The sequence below is a fragment of the Podarcis melisellensis genome (assembly GCF_964234715.1).
Source record: "Podarcis melisellensis genome assembly, chromosome: 1".
NCBI lineage: Eukaryota > Metazoa > Chordata > Lepidosauria > Squamata > Lacertidae > Podarcis > Podarcis melisellensis.
This window is the reverse complement of record NC_138528.1, coordinates 106,523,842-106,549,760: the sequence shown is the minus strand read 5'-3', so window position 1 is coordinate 106,549,760 and position 25,919 is coordinate 106,523,842. Positions and strand designations below refer to the sequence as shown.

General features: G+C 43.4%; 1 protein-coding gene across 12 annotated transcripts in view; it reads left to right on the top strand.

Annotated features, from left to right (window-relative positions):
* The window catches only part of KCNH7 (potassium voltage-gated channel subfamily H member 7), a 273,427-nt gene that overhangs the window by 175,135 nt on the left and 72,373 nt on the right, over positions 1 to 25,919 (top strand). For 3 of the 12 annotated variants that reach the window (XM_081928564.1, XM_081928563.1, XM_081928559.1), the window contains exons 4-8: positions 5,107 to 5,139; positions 19,233 to 19,661; positions 21,227 to 21,247; positions 21,853 to 21,876; positions 24,510 to 24,724. In XM_081928564.1, the coding sequence (XP_081784690.1) occupies positions 5,107 to 5,139; positions 19,233 to 19,661; positions 21,227 to 21,247; positions 21,853 to 21,876; positions 24,510 to 24,724 (722 nt within the window). The remainder of the gene's footprint in view (positions 1 to 5,106; positions 5,140 to 19,232; positions 19,662 to 21,226; positions 21,248 to 21,852; positions 21,877 to 24,509; positions 24,725 to 25,919) is intronic. The other 9 variants (XM_081928567.1, XM_081928568.1, XM_081928570.1 and 6 more) reach the window with 7 other exon arrangements.

The window sequence follows — 25,919 nt, the reverse complement described above, 5'->3', positions numbered from 1 at the left end:
TCTAAGTTGAGCTGGAGCTGCTGATGGATGGCTTCCATCTCTTCTACAAAATGTTCAGCCGCTGGAACGCTCCATCTCTCCCCTCCTTCCCCTGGAAATGCCCTGGGGTGACACCCGTAATTAGCCAAAAAGGGACTCATCCCTGTGGACACATTCTCCGCATTATTGTAGGCAAATTCTGCCAACGCCAACTTTTCGACCCAATCGTTCTCTCTGTCATTGACATAACACCTAAGATATTGTTGAAGAATGCCATTTGCCCTTTCCGCCTGCCCGTTGGTTTCAGGGTGCCGGGCAGTTGAAAAATTAACTTCCACGTGTAGCAAGCTCATGAGCTTCCTCCAGAACCTGGAAGTAAATTGTTTGCCTCGATCTGAGATCACCCTCGAGGGAGCCCCGTGCAACCTAAAGATATGTTCCACAAACAACTTCGCCGTTTCTTCCGCTGTGACTGCATGTGAGCATGCTACAAAATGGCACATCTTAGTTAACAGGTCTACTACTACCATGATGGCTGTTTTCCCCTTGGACCTTGGCAGATCCGTCATAAAATCTATTGATATCGCTTCCCAAGGCCGTTCTGGTGTGGGTAAAGGTTCTAATAACCCTGCCGGCGCCCTTCTTTCCCCTTTGGCTCGCTGACATTGGTCACACCCTCTTACATACTCCCTTACATCTTCCCTCACCTTAGGCCACCAAAATTCCCTGGTAACCAACCACATGGTTTTGTGTTGCCCAAAATGTCCCGCCGTGGGGCTATCATGCAACTGCTTGAGTACTCTCCCCCTCAATTCACCTTCGGGTATATACAGTGCCCCTTTGTAATACAATGCCCCATTTCTTTCCTCAAAACCTCCGGGGCTCTCGCCCTCCCCCCTGAGACCTCTGAGCTTATCCTGGGCATATTCATCATTTTCCGTTTCCTCCACCAGTTCCCGTTGCCCCACCAGCGCCGCCCCACACACCCAGCGGTCCTCCGGGATGACATGTCTCTCTTCGATCACCTCCTCCCCTTCCCAATATTCTGGTTTGCGTGAGAGCGCATCCGCCCTGACGTTTTCTGGGCCTGGCACATAACAAATCTCAAAGTTAAATTTGGAGAATTCCTGTGCCCATCTCACTTGTCGTTGGTTGAGCACTCGAGCTGTTCTCCAATACTCTAAATTTTTGTGGTCGGTGCACACTTGCACCTTGTGTTGTGCCCCAATTAATAAATGTCTCCACCTCCGGAATGCTTCGTGAATGGCAAGTAGTTCCCTGTCATACACCGTGTAATTCCTCTCGGACTTATTCAGTTTCCGCGAGAAGAATGCACACGGTCTCCACTCCGACGCACTCCTCCCCGGTTGAAGAAGGACCGCCCCTATAGCCCGGTCGGATGCATCTGTTTCCACTCTCATGGGTTTTTGTAAATCCACATGCAGAAGTTGTTCTTCCGAGGCGAAAGCCCTTTTCAGTTCTTCAAAGGCTCGATCCGCCTCCACCGTCCAAACAAATTTCTTCTTGCTGCTGAGGCAGTCGGTGATGGGCGCCGTCAAGTGGGCAAAGTTCTTGATGAACTTCCGATAAAAGTTCCCAAACCCCAAGAATCTTTGCACGTCCTTCTTGGTCTTCGGTGTCTTCCATTCCAGTACCGCTTGAACCTTGCCTGGATCCATGGCCAATCCCTTGTCTGACAAGCGGTACCCCAGGAATTCCACCTCCTTGGTATGAAACTGGCACTTCTCCAGTTTCACCCACAGCTGGTTGGCTTGCAGCCTGCCCAACACTTCTCGAACGTCCCTCACATGCTGTTCCTCATCTTCCGAATACACCAACACGTCGTCTAAAAAGGCCACACAGTTCTTGTAGAGCAAAGGTCCCAGAACGTGGTTTATAAAAGCTTGAAAACAGGCGGAGCCCCCTTGTAGACCGAAGGGCATAACGAGGTATTCAAAGGCTCCCAAAGGGGTAAACATGGTGGTCTTCCATTCATCTCCCTTCCTTATGCGTATCAGATTGTACGCCCCCCGCAGGTCCAGTTTTGTAAAAATCTTTCCCTTCCTTACTCTGGTCAAAATGTCGTCAATTCGGGGCATAGGGAAAGCCAGGGGCTCCGACACTGCATTGAGGGCCCTGAAGTCACACACCAGTCTCGGTTTGTCTGTGTTCTTTTTGTCCACAAAAAACACTGGGCTGCCCCCCACCGCTCGGGACTCTCTGATGAAACCTCGCTTCAAGTTTTTGTCAATGAACTCCCTCAGCTCCTGCATCTCCCTGTCTGACATGGCGTACAGCTTGCCTACTGGGAGTTGGGCCCCTGGGAGTAGGTTGATTTGACAGTCAAAGGGTCTATGCGGTGGCAGTTTGTCTGCTTCCCTTTCGCTGAATACGTTGCTCAGATCTGCGTATTGCGGGGGCACCTTCCCTTTGCCCATCACTTCCATCCCCGCTAGGGTGACTCTGTCTCCTCCCGAGACCTTCCCCTCCTTGCAGTGTTCTAGGCAATGCGCTGACCCAAAGGAGACCACCCTCTGATGCCAGCCCACTAGCGGATCGTGTAGCGCCAGCCAGCTCATCCCCAAAATGATGGGCGCTCCTCCCAGGATGGCCACATTAAACGCTATCTGTTCGGTGTGCCTTGCCACTCTCATTATCATCGGGACAGTCTGTTGGCTAACTTCTCCCCCCAACAGCTCTCTGCCGTCAATCGTAGTCACCTGCAAGGGGTTACTTAAAGGGATGGTCTGTATCTGGTGCTCAGCTGCAAACTCCTTACTCATGAAATTACAGGAGCTGCCTGAATCCAAAAGCGCCTTGACCTTTAGTGGGTGTCCGTTTGGCAGTTCTAGTAACACCTCTATCACTAAAGCAGGTCTGGGAGGTTCTGGCATGGGCACTTTCATTGCTCTTTGGCCTGGCTGCTGTGCCCCGACGGTGGCAGCCAGGCGTTGGCTTTTACTTGCTCCTTGCTTTCCTCTTCCTTTCCCCCAACAGCTCCTGCCATCCCTTGCCATTCCTTTCTTTGTGGGCAGACTCTGGCAAAGTGCCCTGGCTGTTGGCAGAGATAACATCTCTTGGCGCTCTTTCCCTCCTTCTTCCGCCCTTCACTGGGATTTGAAACTGCGCGCGCCCGCGCTGTTCCAACTTCCATCGGCTCTGCCGGCGGGAAAGATGGCTCTGGAATGTCTGGAATGCGGAACTCCCTCCAACGGTCTCCTTTCCCTTCCCGCCTTTCCAAAGCCCTCGCCTCCTGGCGCGCTCCTATGGCCAGCGCAGATTTGGTTAATTGGTCCATAGACTCCGCCCTGGGCCCCCGGGAAAGCTCATCTTTGACGGTTGAAGAAAGCCCCTCTTCGAAAAGCATTTGGATGGGCTCCGCCGATAGGTCCCACCCCAATTTATGAATCAGCATAGTAAATTCAGTCCAGTACTCACGGACAGATCTGCTTCCTTGCTGGCAAGCCATTAACTGCCTTCGCACCACCCCCTGCTCAATATCGCTGGAAAACATCAGGTCCATGGCACGAAAAAACTTCCTCGTGTCCTTTAAGATCTCATTATTCGCTGCCATCAGGGGTCTAACCCAATCTTTCGCCCCGGATTCGAGATGGCCAATCACATACGCCACTCGCGATTCCTCGTCGGGGAAGTCATCAAACTGCAAGTTTAGAGCGTATTGCATCTCTGTTCTAAAGGCATGATAGTTCCTGGGATCCCCCCCGAATTTCTGCACCAATCCTGGTACCTTTCTGGCGAGCGGGGTGGTTTTCTCCTTTCCCTTTTCTGCATCCTGAGCCCTCCTCTCCTCAAGCCTCGCCGTTTGCAGCGCCAACTGGATCTCCAACGCTCTGTACCTTTCTTCCAGGCTTGGACCCCCTCCAGCTGCTCCTGCACCCCCGGTTCCGGCTGGGTTGCTCATGATGCTTCTCTCTGCACAAGCTGGCTTTCGGTGACTTTCGGATTGCTGTGATGGGACGATGAGCTGCTTGTGCGTAAAATGCAAGTCCCTCAGAGTTTGATCAGGTTTTCAAACCTCTGCCTGTGACGGAGCCCCTCCAGCATGGCTGCGTCAATCACTAGTAGAATCCGAAAGTGGCTGCTTTCGGAAACGTTTCCAACATAAAAGCTCCTTAACGGAAACACGTCGTCTGGCCTCTCGGCGTGACAGTTTCCGTCGAGGTGTGGGTGTCCCTATAGGAGGTCCTGAGACCTCCCCACTGGTTTCGCTTGAAGCGTCTCTGAGCCATCCCTCCGACTCACTTTCCCTTGGAGTTCTTGCTCGCCCTCTACTGGTTCCCTCTTCCGCTGCTACTGCTCTCTCAACCTCAGGGAGCCTTTGCACCTGCGGCGCTTTAGATGTCAGTTCCCTGACAGAACCCAATACATACATTTTTGGTACACAGTTTTTTTTTACTGAAGAATTTTGCTCCAAAATTTGGAGAATGCCATTTTCAAAGGTTAGCTGCATTTTGGTTGGCATATTTTTTTCATGAAATGCAAGATAGGGAGATTCCAACCCAAATTTCTCCCCCATCCCTATTTATGTCAATATTCTTGGCTTATTGTTATGTGTCAACACTGGCAGTGGATCCATTGGTAGTTTTGACCAACTTATTATTGCATCAGTTCTCCTCTTGTAAGAAAACAGGAACGGTGGCTAGATGGCCATTGGGGTCCCTTTCAGCTCTGCAATTCTATGAACAATCTCACACAGTTCCTTTGAACATTGTTCCTTAAAATGCACAAGACTGAGAAAGAAAGGGCTCACACCATACTTCACACATGCTGGGCAACTGTCCAGGGTCCCAAAAGGTCAAAGCAATGAAGCTGCCCTCTATTGCCTCAATTCTGTACTGTCCAAAGCCATTACACATACAAGCAGAGTGGTGTTTGGCTGTGAAAGCAATGTACTACATTAAATACCATCCATGTGGATCTGTATATTTATGATTTATTGAAAGGCAACCATTGAGCCAAATTCTAATTTTTGTGTATATCTCCTTGACATATGCTTCTTTCCCACATTTAAGGTTAACTATAACTGATTTATTATTATCTGCTATTTCTTTTTTTAAAAAAATTAAAATGAATGCTATCTGTAAATTCAGTTTACTTGTATTTCAGATGGCAACAACCTTTCAAGAGGCTCATTTTCAGGTAATTCTATCCATTGAAATCCTATTTACACCACTTCTGCTCCTATTATTTCAATGACTAGCCCAGCTTTCCTGAGCACTGATTCAAAGCTGTTTCTTACTTACTGGATCTGAATACCTTCCTTTTTTCTATAGACGCTCACCAAACCCAGAACAACCTACCAGCCACGTATTAGATGATTGACAATCTCCCTGCTCATGCAGTTTGTTGCAAAAATAAGAGCTTTATCAAGCATGCACATCCAGCCTTCAATTTTGTGGGTCACATTTTATGCTTAGATTATCTGACATCATGTCCTACCCACCAAGCTTTTGGGACAACCAATTTTAATCTCTTTTCTACATGGGATGTATCGCTTGAAAACATTGCCCTGTGAACATCACATATATTGCATCAACAGAGACATGGTATCCAACCTGATACAGATTTTTTTTTTCCCATGTCAGAAAGAAGGTCCAGAGATTGTAATAGATTAAGCGCCACAAGCTACTTTTATTTCAATAACTAAATGCAAATATTCAGTTTAAATATTTCTGAATTCACCTAGTTGTGTCCCTAGTTTAAAGCCTTTGCTTTGAGGTCATTTATCCATGCCTCTTAAGGGTAACTCTTGCATGGCTCAGTTGTCCCACCCTAATCCTCCCCATCCTTATTTCATTCTCCTGTCTCTTATTCTCCAGGCTTAAGTGTCCATCGTGCAAGTATTAACAGCTTTAGTCCTCAAATCTGTCACCACCATCCACGTGGCATACTATGGCCCAAATCTATCTGTCTCACTACCATGTATTGCATGTGATACCAAGGATGTATCTTAACCTTATCACACCATCTCCTTGAGTTCAATGGACTGCGGAGCTTTCCACCCACTAGAGTCGCCTTCGTTTCAGGTCACTTGTGCTAGATGTGGCTTCCCAGCCTGCCTTTTTTTTTTTTTTTTTAGCTTGGCCCTGCTGGCCCACCTTGGCCACACATTCACTCGACCACGACTGCAGCATCTTTCCCACGTCCCACAGCCATGTGAGAGCCGCTTCCTTGCAGCTCATGATGCAGCAAAACTGGAAATTGAGAGGTTCCCCCCCACACACCTTTTCTCATCATACTTGAATCTTTTCTTTATTACAAGACATTAAACAATAAAATTCATAAGCTAAAATCATCACATGGCCACTAATATATCAAAAAACAATGTCCATTAATACAGTGTGCAATTTATACTCGGAGTTTGGTGACAAAGATAGAGCATAGCCTGATGTAGATAGATAGGGTCAAATAAATCCATCTCTTTTACAGTTGATGGCTACCTTGGCTATATAATTTGCTCTAATTTTCCTAGCAGCAGTTGCAAAGAGTGCTACACACCAGGTTACATACTTATCTGTGTCTGTGAGGAGATATAAAATCATGTCAGAGGGGTTCTGGTGAGGGGACCTTGTCATTATAGGTACTAAAAACCTTTTTATGGCATCATTATATAGGGGACAGTGCAAGATGTAATTCATAAGGTCCTCTACTTCAGGACATCCCCTAATGCAAACACGTTCGTTTTTTGGTATGCCTCTATGTCTCCCATCTCTATAAGAAGAGTTTATTGTATTTAATTGTAACTCTGTAAAAGCTTTCCGAAGCTGTGCAAAAGTTAATTCATTAAAAGAAGATGCATGTTCATTGACCTCTCTAAGTTTAAAATACAATGGGACATACTTGAATCTGAATGAAGCTGAATGGCAGGAGAGTAAGAACTGGCGAAAAGGAAGTATTCTTCACACAGAGCAAAATTAAACTACGGGATTCACTAGTACACAGTGCGAGGTTCACTAGTACACCCACCTGGACAGTTTTCAAAATTGGATTAACCTTATCATGGAAGAAAAAGTTATCAATGACTAGTAGCCATCTATGTAGTGAGTGATAATTTGAACATAGAATAATGGATGCAGCATTCCCCATTGGTGTAAGGAACAATTGTATTTTGCTTAGCTAACATCTCCTATGTGACCATCTAACAGTGGCAACTTCATGGTGCTTGAAGCTGTATCACTGGAAAAGCCAAAACGATCCTCAGAGTGTTTCCCAAACTTGGGTCTCCATCTGTTTTTGGACTACAACTCTCATCATCCCTAGCTAGCAGGATCAGTGGTCAGGGATGATGTGAACCATAGTCCAAAAACACTGCTCTAGAGGCATCATCAACACACACACACACACACAGACACACAAACGCACACACACACACTTCTGGATTTCTTTTAAGAATCTGAAATAATGACACATATTACTAAATGTACTTAGAAGAATTTTAAATGGGGGGGGGGAGTTTCCCTTCTGCATGGGTCTGAAATGGATAAGGTCAAATACTGCTTATGATTTGGTCTAGTCAACTCTCTTGAGACCAAGAGACAGTCCCTTGCTGAGCTGGTTTGCTGTATTGCTGATTCAATCCATATTTCCAAAAGAGGATTAGCAAGACTTGTCAAACATATCTGCCCTACTCATTATTTTCATTAGCGTTTCATGAGATAGGGTTTTTGTTTTGTTTTTTGTTTTTGCTGGTTTGTTTTTGCTATTTAAAGGCCACCCTATAACAGAAATTATCTGAGCAGCCCTAAAAGATGAAAGCAAGAACAAGTTTAAATAATTACAATTACAGCAATAATGCAGCAAAGAAAATGTCTCCAAGTACCAGATGCAAATATGATGTCAATAAATAAATAGAATGGATAAGATCAGGCTATATAGGTGACAATGTCTGTCCTGTTCACACAAATTGTAAGTGAGCTCTGCCTTTTTCATGTCCAATAATAGAAGAGGGTTTCTTTTTTTAGAGAGAGACAAAAGAAAGAATATGAAAGATCATTAAATTGCTAATTGCCTTTACCATAGAAACGAGCCACCTGTCAAAAGACATTTCAATTAAATCAAAACAGAACATTGGAAGTTTCTTTTCCAGTTAGAAAAAGACTGGCAAAGATATTCACCCGGGTTTCCCATTTCATTCTTGAAAGTATTAGTAGTGAGCCACATTCTCAATGGGCATCCTTTCCAGAAGAACTAGCAGCTAAGACAGCTAAATCAGCAATGCAGCCTTGCAGCCAAACATGGTTGTATTAACCTAGCGAAGCAGAAAAGACCATCTGCACCACCATGAATATTACGAAAATAGAACAGCAGCAGGGTAGGGAGGGAACCTTCTACATTTTCCATTGCAAAAATGCAAGGAAATTCGATGAATGATCTTACTTTATGGGCATGCACCGCAACTGATAAACAAAGAACTATAGTAATTGTCTGAGCTTTGATGTAATTAGCTTGCACAATTGATTTACAGACTGTTTTATAACTCAATTTCACGTGCATTACGAAAACTACACAATGACTTTAATGTACGTTGGTAATTTTCAGCTGTAGCCAGTTTGTCAAGCATACATTAGCTGTTAGGCAAAAGCTTCCTGGACAGCTCCCAAGATGCACGTCATTGGATCTATGGGTACAAACTGAAGACTGACAACTCCAATGGCTTTCTCCCATGCCGTGTTTGTCTCTTCTTAAATGCTATGGAGTGAGTGAGTGTTTGTGTAGACAGAGGAGATAGAAGAGTGCCTCTGTCTCTGACCTGCTTACTACCTCTACACGCTGTGATTATTGTTGTAAAGAACCATACGGACCGGTGGAAAATGTTCTTGGTTTAGGTAGGAATGCAGATCCAAACATGCATCAGTCTGCAGTGTAGATAGATAAAGCATCTGCACAGAAATTGACATAATTATAATAATTATAATAATTATAATAATTATAATAATTTATTATTTGTACCCTGCCCATCTGGCTGGGTTTCCCCAGCCACTCTGGGCGGCTTCCACAGAAACCAAAAATACACTAAAATCACACATTAAAAACTTCCCTGAACAGGGCTGCCTTAAGATGTCTTCTGAATGTCAGGTAATTGTTGATCGCTTTGACATCTGATGGGAGGGCGTTCCACAGGGTGGGTGCCACTACCGAGAAGGCCCTCTGCCTGGTTCCATGTAGCTTTGCTTCTCGCAATGAGGGAACCGCCAGAAGGCCCTCGGCGCTGGACCTCAGTGTACAGGCAGAATGATGGGGGTGGAGGCGGCGCGAACGGCAATGGCTGCCAGCTCCTGAACGGGAGAGGGTAGCTCCGTCGAAACGGGTCGCCCGCCACGGCGAAGCGGGGACCCATCCAGAAAAACCACAGGCAGCAGAAGCCTGTGGTCCTGAGACCCGGCGGGCGCCAAAAGCAGCCCCTAAAACGACGAAGGGACCCCGTAAGGGGCTCCGGACCGCGGAGGGGGTAGCGGCGCTGTGGGTCGTTGCGCGATCAACGGAGCGAAGCCGCGTCGCTGTTGCCGGTGAGCGCTGACCTTTCTTCTTGAAACTGCTAATTTTGGAAAGCAACAACCCGTGAGTAATTTGGACAATATACTTCTGAAGCCTCTAAAAATTGTGAATTTGGCTGAAAGCGGAGTGACGAAAAACAGGAAGTCCGTCTTCCGCTGACACTGAACTTGAAAGTAAAGAGCAGGAGGAGTGGAGACAAAGAGTAACGTTTTGCATTGACTGATCTGGCACCTATTTAAACTGTTGTTTCTGGCTGATTTAAAGACTTTAAGTGGCTGATTTTTGGACCTTCATTGAGACAAGGGTACCTGTCTTCTGTTGATCTATTGGATTACAAATAAAAGTAAGAAACCCAGGTACTGGAGCTGCCTGAGTAACTGAGCAGTCAGCCTGCAGGCTTTGGATACTTTGAATCTGAACTTTGGAACATACTGAGTTTGAATTTGTTACTTTGAAACACTTGTGGTCTAAGCACTTTTGGAAACAATGTTTGGCTTTAAGTTTTAACTCTGCTAAAATTTATCTTTGTGAAGATCTTTGGAGATCAATTCAGACTTACTAATTTTAATTGGATTGGACTTCCTCCCCAAAGACATTCTAAGCTCCACCTAGAGGATTTTTGGATTTACAGCAGTGACTTTGTTTTACTTTCTCTTTCCCGGCCTCCTGTTTGAGTGTTACCATCTGGGCTCTTACTTTCTCATGGGAACAATTCAGTTTGACCTTGGTTTTTAGATAACTTTGGAATGAGTGGAACAAGAAAAAGGGGAAGAACCAGACAAACAACGTTAACTTTACCGACAGTCTCACAGCGTAGATCATCTGTGCCTGCTTTGCCTACTACTTTGCCTCCTGAGGCAGAAGCGGCTTCCCTGCTACAATCAGGGGAGGGAGAAACTGAGGAATTACAACTGGAAGATATGGCCTCAGGAGCAAGTGGCACTATTTTGGAGAAAATTTTTGAAAAATTGGAGGCTCTGGACAGAAAGGCTGACCAGCAATCAGCTAAAATTGACTTAAACACAGAAAGTTTAAATAGACTAACTGGACAAGTTGCACAGAATGTTCAATCTATTGGAGAATTGAAGGAGGCTGTAGGTGAAAATCGGAAACTGGCGGAAGACACTAGCCAAAGATTGGGACAGCTTGAAAAAGAAGTAAGACCACTCAGCAAACAAGTAGGAGAACACCAGATCTACTTTTCCATGACAGAACTTCGGAACAGGGAGGCCAATTTAAGGATACGCTCAATTCCAGAAGTGGAAGAAGGTAACTTAACTGAGTTCCTTACCAAAGAATTTTCCAAGTTTTGGAACTTAGAAGAAAAAGACTTTAAAATACTATCTGCTTTTAGGCTTGGAAGACTTATAAAGAAGGAGAAGCCCAGAGACTGTTTGATAATATTGAGATCAAAGGAGGAAAGGGACAAGATTCTAGGCCTGCACTACGGAAAGTCACTGGATATTTTGGACAAAAGAATTGAAATTTATAAGGATATTCCTAAACAGCTGTTGGATCTTCGAGCAGACTACTCGGAATTAGTAAAATTGCTAAGGAGCAACTCAATCATCTTCAGGTGGGAGTTTCCCCAAGGTTTATCGTTTACTTTCAGAGGGAGGAAGACCAAAATTAGAACGCCGGAGGATAGAGACAAGTTTTTGGTGGCACACGGAGAAGATCTTCATAAGGGACTTGGATTACCCCCAGGGCCTGAACCTCCGGGGGTTCCTGCACCCTCGGACCCCCAAAAATCTGAGAATAAGGTACCCCCACAGCAAGAATAACCAGATATATTCAGGATGTCTCTGCAACTTTTGAGCTGGAACATAAATGGCTGTAACATTCCAGGAAAAAGGAGAAAAATCTTTCACATTTTAAAAAAGGAACATTTGGACATTATTTGCTTACAGGAAACACATGTGACCAGGCTCCACAGAAAAGTGTTAATAAATAAAAGACTTGGTCAGGAATTTATATCTTCGGATACAGTTAAAAAGAGAGGTGTGGTAATTTATGCAAAAGAGAGCCTTTCACCTAAATTTCTGTTTAAAGATGAGCATGGAAGAATTTTGGCGATAGAAATACAACATCAAGGGGAAAAAATACTGATATTAGGAATTTATGCTCCAAATGAAGGAAAATCGGAATTCTATAAGAAGTTGCATGAGACTATGCTGGACTATCTGGACTACAACAACATCATTATGATGGGAGATATGAATGGAGTTGTATCAACCAACATGGATAAGTCACAGAGCCAAAAAATTTCTAAAGATGGGAGACTACCAAAGACCTTCTTTGAAATGACAGACAATATGGACTGGATTGACATTTGGAGAGTGAGAAACCCCTTGGGAAGGGAAGGAACATTTTTCTCTGAAGCCCAACTGACTTGGACAAGAATCGACCAGATATGGATAACTAGAGGTCTGGCACCTAAGATCAGAAAGGTGGAAATCTGCCCAAAGACATGCTCCGACCATAACGCACTGAGAATGGACATGACATTGATTCCAACCGGTTCCTTCAGATGGAAGATGAATGATGGCCTGTTTAGAGATCAGGAGATTACTAAGAAGGCCCAAAAAGCCCTAAAGGATTATTTTGAGATCAATATGAACACCACAGTGGAAAAAAGAACTATCTGGGACGCAAGTAAGGCCGTGATGAGGGGGTTCCTGATACAACAGAACACAGTAAAGAAAAGGAAACAAAACGAAAGGAAAGATAAAATTTTGGAAAAAATCAAGGAGTTGGAGAAGAAGTTAAGACTTAATCCGAAGTCCCAGCCGATTCTGAGAGAAATCAAACTTTACCAAGCACAATACTGTAAACTGATAAATCAGGAAATAGAATGGAAAATCAAACTAATGAAACAAAAAACTTTTGAGTCGGCTAATAAATGTGGAAAACTGCTAGCTTGGCAGTTGAAGAGGAGACAAAAGTTAAACACAGTGACAAACTTAGAGATTGAAGGAAGATGTATCCAGAACCCCGGAGAGATTAGAAAGTGTTTCCAGAGATATTTCAAAAAATTATACACTCAAGGGCCACAAGATGAAGCAGCGATTAAACAATTTTTAAAGACAAATGGACTGGCAAAGTTGTCAGAAGAAAATAGATCAATTTTGAATGGCAAAATAACACGACAAGAGATTGAGCAGGCCATCCAAAACATGAAACAGGGCAAATCACCAGGACCAGATGGGCTGACCTCCAAGTACTATAAGACATTGAAAGACTATTTGATACAACCACTGATGGAGGTCAGCAATGAAATTTTAGAGGGGAAGAAGGCGCCAGAATCGTGGAAAGAAGCTTTCATCACATTGATACCAAAATCGGAAACTGAAAAGACACAGCTTAAGAACTACCGTCCCATCTCCCTTTTAAATGTGGATTACAAAATATTTGCAGACGTTTTGGCAAGTAGATTCAAGAGGGTTTTAAACAAAGTAATCCATAAAGACCAGGCAGGCTTTCTCCCAGGTAGACATATGTCTGCCAACACAAGGAACATTATAGATATATTGGAGCTTTTACAAACAGACATAAATACTAAAGCTGTTTTAATTTTTATAGACGCGGAGAAGGCCTTTGATAACATATCCTGGAAGTTTATGAAAGGGAATTTAAAAGAAATGGGAGTGGGCCGGGGGTTTGAGAATGGGATTGATGCAATATATTCAGAACAAAAGGCTAAACTGATAGTTAACAATGTGGTTACAGAAGAGTTTAAAATTGAAAAAGGAACACGACAAGGCTGTCCGATTTCCCCGTTATTATTTATCTCGGTCCTGGAGGTGCTCTTGAACACGATTAGAGGGGACAGGTTGGTGGAAGGGATACAGGTCGGAGCGAAACAATACAAACTTAAAGCGTTTGCAGATGACTTAGTTCTGACATTACAGGAGCCAGAATCTAGTACGAAAAGAGTACTACAACTAATCCAAGATTTTGGTCGGGTGGCGGGATTTAAACTAAATAAGCAAAAAACCAAGGTGTTGGGAAAAAACTTGACAGATATTGAGTCGGAACGGTTTCAGAGAGAGACAGAGTTAATTGTGGTTAAGAAAGTTAAATACCTAGGGGTAAACATAACAGCAAAGAATTTGAGTCTGTTTAAAGATAATTATGAAAAATGTTGGTCTGAAATTAAGAGAGACTTGGATAGCTGGTCAAAATTGAAACTTTCATTGTTAGGTCGAATAGCTGCTATTAAGATGAATGTATTGCCAAAAATGTTATTTTTGTTTCAGACATTGCAGATTGTAGATAAAACGGAGTGCTTCCGGAAGTGGCAGAAAGATATCTCCAAATTTGTCTGGCAGGGCAAAAAGCCCAGAATTAAGTTTAAGATATTAACGGACGCAAAAGAAAGAGGGGGCTTTGCCCTGCCAGACTTAAAGTTGTACTATGAAGCCGCAGCTTTCTGCTGGCTAAAAGACTGGCTACTTCTGGAGGACACGGATGTGCTGGATTTGGAAGGTTTTAACAATGCATTTGGATGGCATGCATATTTATGGTACGACAAGGTTAAGATCAACAAGGTCTTTAAGAACCATATTGTCAGAAAAGCAATATTTAATGTCTGGACAAGATACAAAGACTTATTAGAAAACAAAACACCGAGGTGGCTGTCACCTTTGGAGGCTAAGGCCCGAAAAAGACCCAATATGGAGGCCAATTGGCCAAAATATTGGGAAATACTAGAAAGGGATGGAGACAATTGGAAACTGCAGAGTTTAGAGAAAATGAAAGATAAAGTGCGAGACTGGTTACACTATGCTCAGATTAAGGAAGTGTTTAAGATTGATAAAAAGTTAGGATTCCAGGTGGAGAAATCGAAACTGGAGACAGAACTGCTAGAACCTAAGACCAAGGTACTTTCAAAAATGTATAACTTGCTGCTGAAATGGAACACACAAGACGAATTGGTTAAATCGGCTATGATAAAGTGGGCCCAGGATATTGGGCACAACATTATGTTTGAGGACTGGGAAAGGTTATGGACCACCGGGCTGAACTTCACAGCATGTAATGCTCTGAAGGAAAATGTAATGAAAATGATATATAGATGGTACATGACCCCAGTGAAATTGGCTAAAATATACCATTCGTCTGATAACAAATGTTGGAAATGTAAGGAAAATGAAGGAACATTCTTTCACCTCTGGTGGACCTGCCCTAAAGTGAAGGCCTTTTGGGAAATGATATACAATGAGTTAAAAAAGGTATTTAAGTATACCTTCACCAAGAAACCAGAGGCCTTCCTTCTGGGCATGGTCGGCCAGAACGTGTTAAAGAAGGACAGAACATTTTTTATGTACGCTACAACGGCGGCAAGGATACTTATTGCTAAGAGCTGGAAAACCCAAGATCTACCCACACTGGAAGAATGGCAGATGCAGCTGATGGACTATATGCAACTGGCTGAGATGACTGGCAGAATCCGCGACCTGGGAGAGGAGAGGGTTGAAGAAGACTGGAAGAAATTTAAGATTTATTTACAAAAGTACTGTAATTTGGTTGAATCCTAACAAGGAAGCCAGAGCAGAAATAACTGTCTACCATTAAATTATAATTTTTTATTTGAGTTTAACCTAAATATTGCACTTAAGAGCATAAACAAGATGATAATTTGCTTGGAAAAATTCGTTTTTAATGATGAAAGTGGAAGCGGGAGACGTGAGGGAGCCCGCAATAGAATGAAAGGATGTTATGAAACCTATTCTGTTTGTTAAATATGCATCTGTAAAAAATCTTAATAAAAACTTTTATAAAAAAAAAAAAGATGGGGGTGGAGATGCTCCTTCAGGTATACTGGTCCGAGGCCATTTAGGGCTTTAAAGGTCAGCACCAATACTTTGAATTGTGCTCGGAAAAGTACTGGGAGCCAATGTAGGTCTTTCAAGACCGGTGTTATGTGGTCTCGGCGGCCGCTCCCAGTCACCAGTCTAGCTGCCGCATTCTGGATTAGTTGTAGTTTCCGGGTTACCTTCAAAGGTAGCCCCACATAGAGTGTATTGCAGTAGTCCAAGCGGGAGATAACCAGAGCACGCATCACTCTGGCGAGACAGTCCGCAGGCAGATAGGGTCTCAGCCTACGTACCAGATGGAGCTGGTAAACAGCTGCCCTGGACACAGATTTGACCCGTGCCTCCATGGACAGCTGCGAGTCCAAAATGACTCCCAGGCTGCACCCCTGGTCCTTCAGGGGCACAGTTACCCCATTCAGGACCAGGGAGTCCTCCACACTTGCCCGCCTCCTGTCCCCCAAGAACAGTACTTCTGTCTTGTCAGGATTCAACCTCAATCTGTTAGCCGCCATCCAACCTCCACCGCCTTCACTGGTTCTGATTTGAAAGAGAGGTAGAGCTTTGTATCATCCGCATACTGATGAACACCCAGCCCAAACCCTCTGATGATCTCTCCCAGCGGCTGCATATAGATGTTGAAAAGCATGGGGGAGAGGACAGAACCCTAAGGCACCCCACAAGTGAGAGCCCAAGTGACATTTGGTATCCTGGGATTCTTATTCTCACTTGGGCACAGAGAGCGTGAATTTAAAGCATACTCCATGGCTAGGAACGGATGAATCAGCCACCTCTCAAATCTGCATTTATCTGCGATTTCTTCTTCTTCTTCTTCTTCTTCTTCTTCTTCTTCTTCTTCTTCTTCTTCTTCTCCCCCAGAAATTCATCTTTAAATACATGATTAAATATGTAATCTAAAATGCATTTTCCTCACCAAATATGCATTTCTAAATTTATTTGTTTCTCAAATTATGCATTGTAAAGTTTATCTTGATGAGCTGCTCAAGCTGAGAACAGTGTCAGAACATTTAGGAAGTGTGAAAACTGGCAGATACCTTCGTTCGTTCATGATGTACAGATCAGGTCAGTTCTCATCAGAATTTGCAGTGATCCAGTCCCTCAAGCATCCCCATCCAAAGTCAACTATTCTACACACCCCACAAACACACATGACCTTTAAAGCTTGAGAGGGCAAAGCGCTTATGAGATTGGCTGCCACCTGGTAGGGTCCCTTGCTCGATGTAGAGCCAAAGAGCAAAAGGACTCAGGTAGCAACTCTGCTTGTCACACTGACTGGAAGATGTGGTCCAGAGTTCCATGCAGAGAACATTTCCAACCCTACCTAGTGAGGCTGGGACTTTCTGCATGCAGTTGCTCTGGAAATGAGTCATGACTCATCTGGGTAGTGTATGGCAAGGAAATACAATTGCTCTTCCCCATCGTTCATTCAGTGAACGTGTGAGGAGGTGTATGAAAACTCTTTATTTATTGCACATACAGGGCTTCTGTGGAATAGAGTAGTTGTACCTCATTTAAGTATTTCATTTCGTTTTCTTTAATTTTTTTTAATTTTCAGGTTTTTTTCATATATCATTTACATTCAAATAAAATCATTTTTGTACATATAAAGGATTCCCTGAATCCTTAGACCTCCACCTGCCCCATCATGGTTTCCATTGCAAGTCCTTTCCTACTGCATCTTATAATATTTATCTAAATTTTGTTTATATTCCATTTTAACCATACATTTCATACATTACAAGTGTTATATCAGTCCTGCTAACGTTTTTAAATGTTGACAGTGCTCTTTAAGGTAGTCTGCAAACTTTTCCCATTATTTATTCAATATCTTGCCTTCCTGGTTCCTGATTCTCCCGGTCAATTTTACCATTTCAGCATAGTCCATCATCTTGATTATTTATTAAGTATTTTATTTCAATTCAGAAAGAACACAGATTTTGCCATTCTGTTCTAGAAATTTAAAAAGCAGTTCCTAAACTGGATGTTACCCTCACAGATAGCCAAAAGTAGAAGAAGCTAGCCTCTAGTGAAGAGCTAGGTCTTGATTGAATACAAACATATGTAGGGTCAGGCTGCAAAGTGGTGTACAGTGACATGAACTCTTATCTAAGCTAGCATGTGATTACAAACAACCAATCAAATGATTGCAACAACTTTCCCATAGCAATCAGACCCCATAGTCATCATTCCAAAGCAATCAGGTGTTTGTTATGCTCTTTTGACTAGACTACACCAACTTTTTGCCTCTGTTGACCTCACTGCCCACCCCAAAGCCCAACAACAGGGCAGTGGTGGGCAGCAGAAGAAGAGGAGGAGATGGGGAATGTGGGAATGAGTGCTGGGCGACAGTTGTCTTCTTCCGAGGTGCTTTCTCACAGTGAAGGGGCAATGTCCATCCACGCTGGGGGGGCAGCCCTCTGAAACATTTTATTGGGAGGGGCAAAGGGACCTGTGCCCCTAGGAGTTGGAACCCTTGCTGGAGTACAAGAAAAGGCTGGTTGAGGAGCAAAGTAGCTATGAGCATGTATAGAAGTCGCGTATAGAATTGCACTGTAGGTATTCAGCCACGACACAGACCCACATTACTTGTTTAAGGACATGACCAGCAACTTAATCTAGCAATCACACACCTCTGTTTTTGTTTTGTTTTTTCTGGGATGCCTCACTTTATTACACTGCACTGCAAAGGCCATTGGTCCTGTATTAAGTCTTTTCTTTGTAGTGGATATTCTTTTGTTCAACTACAAAGTGTCAGCATATGAAAGAACAAACATTCCCTTGTCCCATCAGAACGGGGGCGCCATCTCACCCTCAGGATTATGGGTGCCTGCTGCCGTAATACGGGCTCCTCCAAAAATGGACACAACATGGCGCATTGTGCGTGTGATATCACATACACTATGTGCAGGCGTGTGCATGTCATGTTGCATGTCCGCGTTGCAGCAGCTCCTTTTCCTTCTTCTCTCCGCAGCCAGCAAGGCACCCTTTTCCGCAGGGAGGGGCTTGGACTAGGAGGCAGAGAGATTCTGCCTCCACATTTGAGCCCCCACCCCCCAGAAGAGGGTACCTGGCTGGCTGCATTGCTTCCCTCTCAGAGGCAATGCTGGCTGGCTGCCTCTCTCCAGCTTCACTCGTTGACTTTGTGGGTGCCCAGCCCCCACAATTATATTATTTTGGGTGCCCAAGCACCCATGGCCACCAGGAGTTGGCTCCTAAGCATCAGAGAATTTATTTTGGTGACTGGTGGCGACCCCACAGAGCCAAGGGCTTGCTGATCAGAAGGTTGGCGGTTCAAATCCTCGCAACAGGGTGAGATCCTGTTGCTTGGTCCCAGCTTCTGCCAACCTAGCAGTTTGAAGGCACAAAGTGCAAGTAGATAAATAGGTACCACTCTGGCGGGAAGGTAAACGGCATTTCCGTGCGCTGCTCTGGTTCGCCAGAAGCGGCTTAGTCATGCTGGCCACATGACCCGGAAGCTGTACGCCGGCTCTCTCGACCAAGAAAGCAAGATGAGCGCCACAACCCCAGAGTCATCTGCGACTGGACCTAATGGTCAGGAGTCCCTTTACCCTTTACCTTTACCCCTCCCCCCAATGCTTTCAGAACTCAGGAAAGGGAGTTTATCAAGCAGTTGGGTGACTTGGTGTGTGTTGGGGTGGTGGTGTATCTGCAGCCTTTGCACAGAAAACTCTGCAAGGAGACAGGTTGTTTATGTGCGCAATGTGAATGTGTTCCTCTGTGGATTGTGGCATATGTACCGATCTGCTGATCTCTATTTGATAGATTGGTCTCCTGTTCAGACATAGCAAACACACCATTGGATTTCAGCAACTGATTGTTTTATACATACATATATATATATATATACACAAAATCCGGCACTTCCCCTTTTCTACTTAGGCAAAATTTTGGGATTCAAGATACCCAGGCTGAGCCTCTTATCATACCGCAAGCAGTCTCTGCCACAGGAAGATCCTGATGCTGTGATTGTTGACTCAGCAAAACGCAGCAATGACTCCATGGCGATGAAGCACTTCAAGTCCCCTACAAAAGAAAGCTGCAGCCCTTCGGAAGCAGACGACACCAAGGCGCTCATCCAGCCAAGCACATGTTCGCCTCCGGTGAATATATCAGGACCCCTTGACCATTCATCTCCAAAACGGCAGTGGGATCGACTATACCCAGATATGCTACATTCCAGTACAGGACTGACCCATGCCCAGTCAAAGGAAAGTATTTGCAATATAAGGAGAGCATCTTCAATACACAACATAGAGGGGTTTAACATCCATCCCAAGAATGTGTTTCGGGACCGGCATGCGAGTGAAGGTATGATTTCTTCTTCTTCTTTTAAATCAACACCTGTAAATTGTGACAGTTAAATGGGGTGGTTTACATTGTTACTCAGCTTATCAGGGTCTATTATGGCTTATCCACACTTAGTTTTCAGTCAGACACCAGCCTTTTAACACCTCGTGTCTGAGCTTTGGAGTTGTGTGTATGTTTTGCCCTGAGCGTCCTCCGCAAAAACCCACTCTTTAAAGCTGAATAGGAACAAAATGTTAATTGAGGTTTTCCATGGATTGAGGTCTGCTCCAATGGAGCTTTAAAGAGTTGGTTTTCATGGGGCACTTGGACACAGAGCTTTAAATCGTGGAGCGTGCCTGGAAAAAGCGGAGGAAAGCCAATTCTGGATAAGCCACCACTGTATGTTAAAGTCTGACTCCTTGGATCTTTTGCTCTCCTGTTGGTTTGGTGAATGTTTCCTAAAAATTGGCTGCTCTTCAGCTTAAAACAATAATAATTTCCTTGCAGCAGCATGGGGAAATCATGCTAAAACTGACAGCAAAATCAAAATAAGCACAAGAAATAAAGAACAGAATAAAACAGCAATCCTACCGTGGATTTAAAATGTAGGCAAACAACGAAACAAACTAAAGGCTGGCTAGCTAGCTTGTAATAATAAAATGGTTTCTTCCTGGTAGTGAAAGTCCATCAGAGTCAGTCAGGGCTGGCCCAAGTGATTTTGGCATCTGAGGCAGTAGATCCCACAATATACTCTCCCTGGACATAGCTCAGTTGGCCAGAGCATGGTGCTGACAGTGCCAAGGTGCAGGTTCGAACCCCATATGGGACAGCTGCATATTCCTGCATTGCAGGGGGTTGGACTAGATGATCCTCAGGGTCCCTTCCAACTCTACAATTCTAGGCTTCCATGAATTGTACCTGAAAATGAAAAGGGAGGCAGCACAGCTGCTTAAGCACTACAAATGTTATGTTGTGAACTGCCTTACAGGTACGGGGCAGTATACAAGTTTGATTAATTCTTTAATAATGGCTTTTCCCTTCCCTGTCCCCATTAACTGGCCCAATGTAGTTTTCAAACTTTCAAAGTCAGCTATGCATATGGCACACGATCCTGGTCTACTATAATGCATTGTATAATATTTTGTAACACATTCTACGTTGGTCTACTGATTACATAGATCCTGAAGTGGTTACAGAGTGGAGCTGTTAAATATGTGTAACTGGCTGGATCATGCCCATCATCAGTTTGCTACAAACTGGATCATGCTACAAACACAAGCCTGCATCCAGAGAGGTTTCAAGCAGTAGCTTCTCAAAATTGGGGGCTTTCCAGTATGCCTGAAGGCCCTCTCGCTCCTCCCTCCCCCTGAGTGTGAACACAAGTGCTTTCCACTCACACAGAGAGATGTTTGGATCTCACCCATTAGCAGGTTCCATAAAATAAAAATTGGGGCCCTTTGAACATATGTTGGGGTAACAGTTTCAATTAAAAAAATATACACTTTCAAAAATAACCACTGTTGAGTCTTTGGATATAGAGTTTATTGTTTTTCCCCTCTGCTTTTCTTTACTCTGCTGAATATCAGACAATGGCCGTAATGTCAAAGGTAATGTAGACACGTACAATTTATTGTCCAGTGCTTTCGAGAGCCCCATTCCTTCGGCATGTTAATTTGCCTGCTATATGAAATGTACAAATGCAACTTGCTCATGCTGATCTCTATTGGGCTGGGCACATGGTAGAAATTTTGCTTGGTGGATGCATCACGATTCCCTTTGCTCTCGCCACGAAATCATTACAAGCAGTTGTCAACTAAAGCTCCGAAAGGTTGGGCGGACTATGGATATGCTCTATTAAATCAGATTGGTTCTGTGCATCGGTCCCAGTTGATTTCAATGGGAGAGTTGAACGTGTGCTTAAATCTGCCTCCCATTGGAATCAACAGGGCTTAAAAGTGTTTAGCTTTTGCTGCCCGTTTATATAGATGAACTAGGTATGCTACCAATCTTATGTAGGCAAAATCAGACGCCTAAGTTTCCAAGAGATGAACTTGCAAAAGTACTTGAAAAATTGGCTCAGAATGATCCTTAATAGCAATGATAGATTTAAAATCTAATCCTGTTTTGCCTTTTACACGTCAAAGAAATTAATTAATAATCTGGACCCTTGTGGCGTTCTTTACTTATTCCTCTTTTGTCTCCTTAAAACTAGTTTCACGCTCCTGGATGGCAGGGGGTATGGTTTAAGCTTACTGTAGTCTTAAAATGTGCATGCATGAATTTCATTTGCAATTTCACGCAGAGAGCATTCTTAATCACATTCAGTACATTCTGGAATTGGTCCTTTTCACCAGGACAATGAACCTAAAAGACAACCAAACAGAGCCTTTTCTACATCAATGTGTACAATTTGGATCCAGCTCATTATGTTTTTCTTAACACACCTTCTTAAAAAAAAAAATTCCTTCCGGGACAAAGGCATCACTCAGCTGAACTAAACAATTATATTTAGAGCCTACATTTGGGAGCCGAGTCAGGAAGTGGGGAGCCGGGGCAGAAAGAAAGAGGCCTTTTGCACCTTTGGGGCCTCTTCACAATTCCATGCATGTTGTAGAAAGTTTGTGTACTCGGTAAAATGTCTCCTGTCGAAAGTGCATGGCCTGCATGAGCCAAGGTCTGTAAGCAGCACATTGCTACTGGTTTATGAAGCCCACACATTTGCTTCTTGTCTCCATCAGCAGTGGTTTAGATATAGTATGGTGCTATTCCGTAAGTGAAGTAACATTTGTAAGTGGGTGTTGGTTTTAAAGTACTTGACATTGTACTTTTGTCTGTGTTCTTTTAAAGCAACTGTTAATTTAAGTCAATGTTTGGCATAACAGATTTGGAAAACAGATTTAAGACACTAGTGTATCTGTCTTCCCCTTTCTTGCTGGGCATCATGCAAGCATAGCACAAAGAGCCAAAAGAGATCCATTGGATTGTATCCAAAGTTGCACCAGTGGAAGGCTGTGGGTACAACAGATCCTTCCCTTCCTCTCTTCTTCACTGTGTCCCCTGAAAAGAGGGTGGGGGTGAGGACACCTCCCAAACACCATGGGTTGTGTCATATGGGGCTGCGGCAGGGATGTAAGAAGGCTGCAATTTCCGTTCTGACTAATAGTCATTACAATCAGCACTGTTTCCATTCCGCTACAATTCGGTTTCCACGAATGTTATGTTATTTGTCTCATTGACTACTATTTAACTATTTAAGTTACGTAAGTTTCTTAGCTTATGCAACTATTTATGTAACTTATGTAACTGTCATTCATTTCAATATAAAGGAAATGTCAAAACAATGTAAATAAGTTCATTGATTAAGTATTGTAATTAAACAACAACGATGTGAACAAGTATTGGTCGCATTCACTTCACCAATTTCTATTCCTGACTACTGACAAACATGTGAACTGCAGTCATTTCTATGTTCTGTTCCATTTTTGTTGGCATTCCTAGGCTGTAATAGGAGGGGAGTGTTGCCCCCAAATCAGGCAGAATAATCTTGTGTCAGTGGACTGCAAGATTCCTGTACTTGATTTTGAGCAATTCCTCCTTCCCACGGCAGTCCCACACGGCACAACTCACAGTGTTCCTCTCCAACCCTCCAAATAAACTTGAAGAAGAGGGTCTGTAGAGAGGAAGGTTGCCAGAAAGTTTGCCTTTGGCTCATGCAATGTTGGATCCAACCCATTCTTTCCAAATGGGCACCTTAATCCATTAAGTGTTTGTTTAGTTGGTGCTCAGAGAGCACAAATACTGACTAGAAGAAACTGTGCTGTATGGCTTTTCTCCCTGATCTCGGCATCTAGGTACAAGGAAAGTATGTATTTGTCACAGTTTCCCTCACCCTTCTTCTGTCCACACAACTCCTCTGTGGATAAGTTAATAGAGGGAGATTGTTCACTCTTGAGCTTCATGGCTAAAGGGGCATTTGAACCTAGTCCAACTCTATCCATTACCACACCACTGACAGGTGCCCAAATGCCACAGAAGGAAGCTAGCCAGGATCAGGTCCACATGGTAAAAAACCTCTGTTTTCCCCATGGTGCAGTACAGTGGCCATTGAAAGATGCCTGATTAGTCTTCTCCCCACTTGTGATCTTGTGATCCACAGCAAGTAGTATTCAGAAGCATACTGCCTCTGCTACTATATATAGCAACATGACTAGTGGTCATTGACAGACCTATTATTTTGTTTCTGTTGTTGTTGTCTAATCTCCATGAAATGCTTCTGGATTGACACTGCATATAAAAGGGTTCCTGTGTTCCTGCCTTTAAAAGCTCGTGATAATCTGAGGACTCATCCATGGCTCAGCTTCTCTTTGCTGCTGAATCGGAACAAACTGCAATCAGGTTTTGCACAGTTTGCTGTTTGTTCCGATTCACCAGTAAAGAGTGTGTTTTCCTGGGGAAAGAATGTTTTCCATTCTTTCTAAGCATGGAACAAGTGGAAGTACAGACAAGCCCTCAGTGTAGCCTGGGATATTTGAACTGCTTCAAAATCTGCCTGCAACAGTTCACATTTTTTTCTTGCAACCTACCTGCTTGAAATGGATCAAGTAGCCAAGTGTTGGCAGATTCTAAGCTAGAAGGCTAGCACTTTGGGCCATTAAGTCTTTTACATTGCAGGCATGGAATTACCTGTTTCAGGCTGCAATCCAATACCCACTTACCTGGGAATAAACCTCATTGAGCTCAATGGGACTTAATTCTGGGTAGACACGTATTGGATCGCAGCGTTAGGTGCTGCTTTCTGTAGTCCATCAATATTTCTTCACAGTTTGGTAATACTGACACCCCACCCTCTGACCTCTCATATTTTTTTAGGTCCTTTTAACCATATCAAGTCAAGTCTATTAGGATCTACATCGGATTCAAACCTCAACAAGTACAGCACCATCAACAAGATCCCCCAGCTCACTCTGAACTTTTCCGATATCAAAAATGAAAAAAAAAGTTCATCGCCTCCATCTTCAGAGAAAACAATTATTGCACCCAAAGTGAAAGACAGAACACACAATGTAACTGAAAAGGTTACACAGGTAGGATATATTCTTTTATATAAACTTTAGAGTGGTTATGTAAAATTTCTTTTAATGTGAGTGGTGTTGTGGATTTCATCCCAGCTTTAGTCTTCAGACTAGTTCATGCATTCTTTTTCTAAGCAAGTCCTTTAGAAAACAGTCACATTTATTCACATGCCTCCTTCACATTCTTTTATGCACCAAGAGAAATGAGGCTGTGGAGTGGGTCCTCTCTGGGGTTACATGGGGGAAATCCTTGCTGATGTAGGAATAATATATTTGCATCAAGGTGCATGATTTTTTTCTATGCAGGAGATGCCCCCAGTGCCTGATTACAGTAAACATTTTCATTTATATAATTCTTCATATCTATCATCTCTGTAATCCTTACAACAGTGCTATCAGGTGAGCCCTGGACTTATGATCTTTCTTCTGCCTTGACTGTGACACTGGGAAACATTTTCATATGACTGTTACGTTTCTCTTCCTCTTCAAGAAATGTATATCTACTGGAGAAAGTGAGAGAAAGGGGACAAATTGGTTCTTTCTGTCTGGAGATCAACCAACAACTTGAACCTAACTAGATTTGTCTATTTTTTCAAATGATGCTCCAAACATTGCACTTTGTTTGACACTTGTAAAATATTGTGAGAACATAATTTGCAAACAGGCCATTGACCTAACACAGATAGGTCATTGGCAACATGTTCTCTTTTTTTCTTACCAGATTTCCCCCTGAAAAAGTAAATTGGGATTAAATGGGGAAAACATCAACTGGAATTTGGGTGCCAACAACATTGTGTGGGCACGGCAAAAAACTTGCCATCATGAGAAGTACTCATTCACAATAAACACCCATCTGGAAGCACACTTAGTCTCTTCTCGGTCTAATCCAGATTGTCTTGTTGAACATGGAGATCATTTTGCTGCATATTTGCAGAATCTACTTGTATAGATAGCGTAAATCCAGTTTCTTCCTCTCTCTCTCTCTCTCTCTCTCTCTCACTCACACACACACACACACACACACACACACCCCTTCATGCTGGTGTGATATATTAATGCCAAAATACGCAATTCCAATTCACTAGCTATTACATATCAGAGATTAGTGTCTTAAAGGGGGGAAATTGATCTACACTTAAATGAATAACATAATCATTTACACATTTATACAAGACCCTGGCAGAATCAGTTTAGGACAGTCTGACTT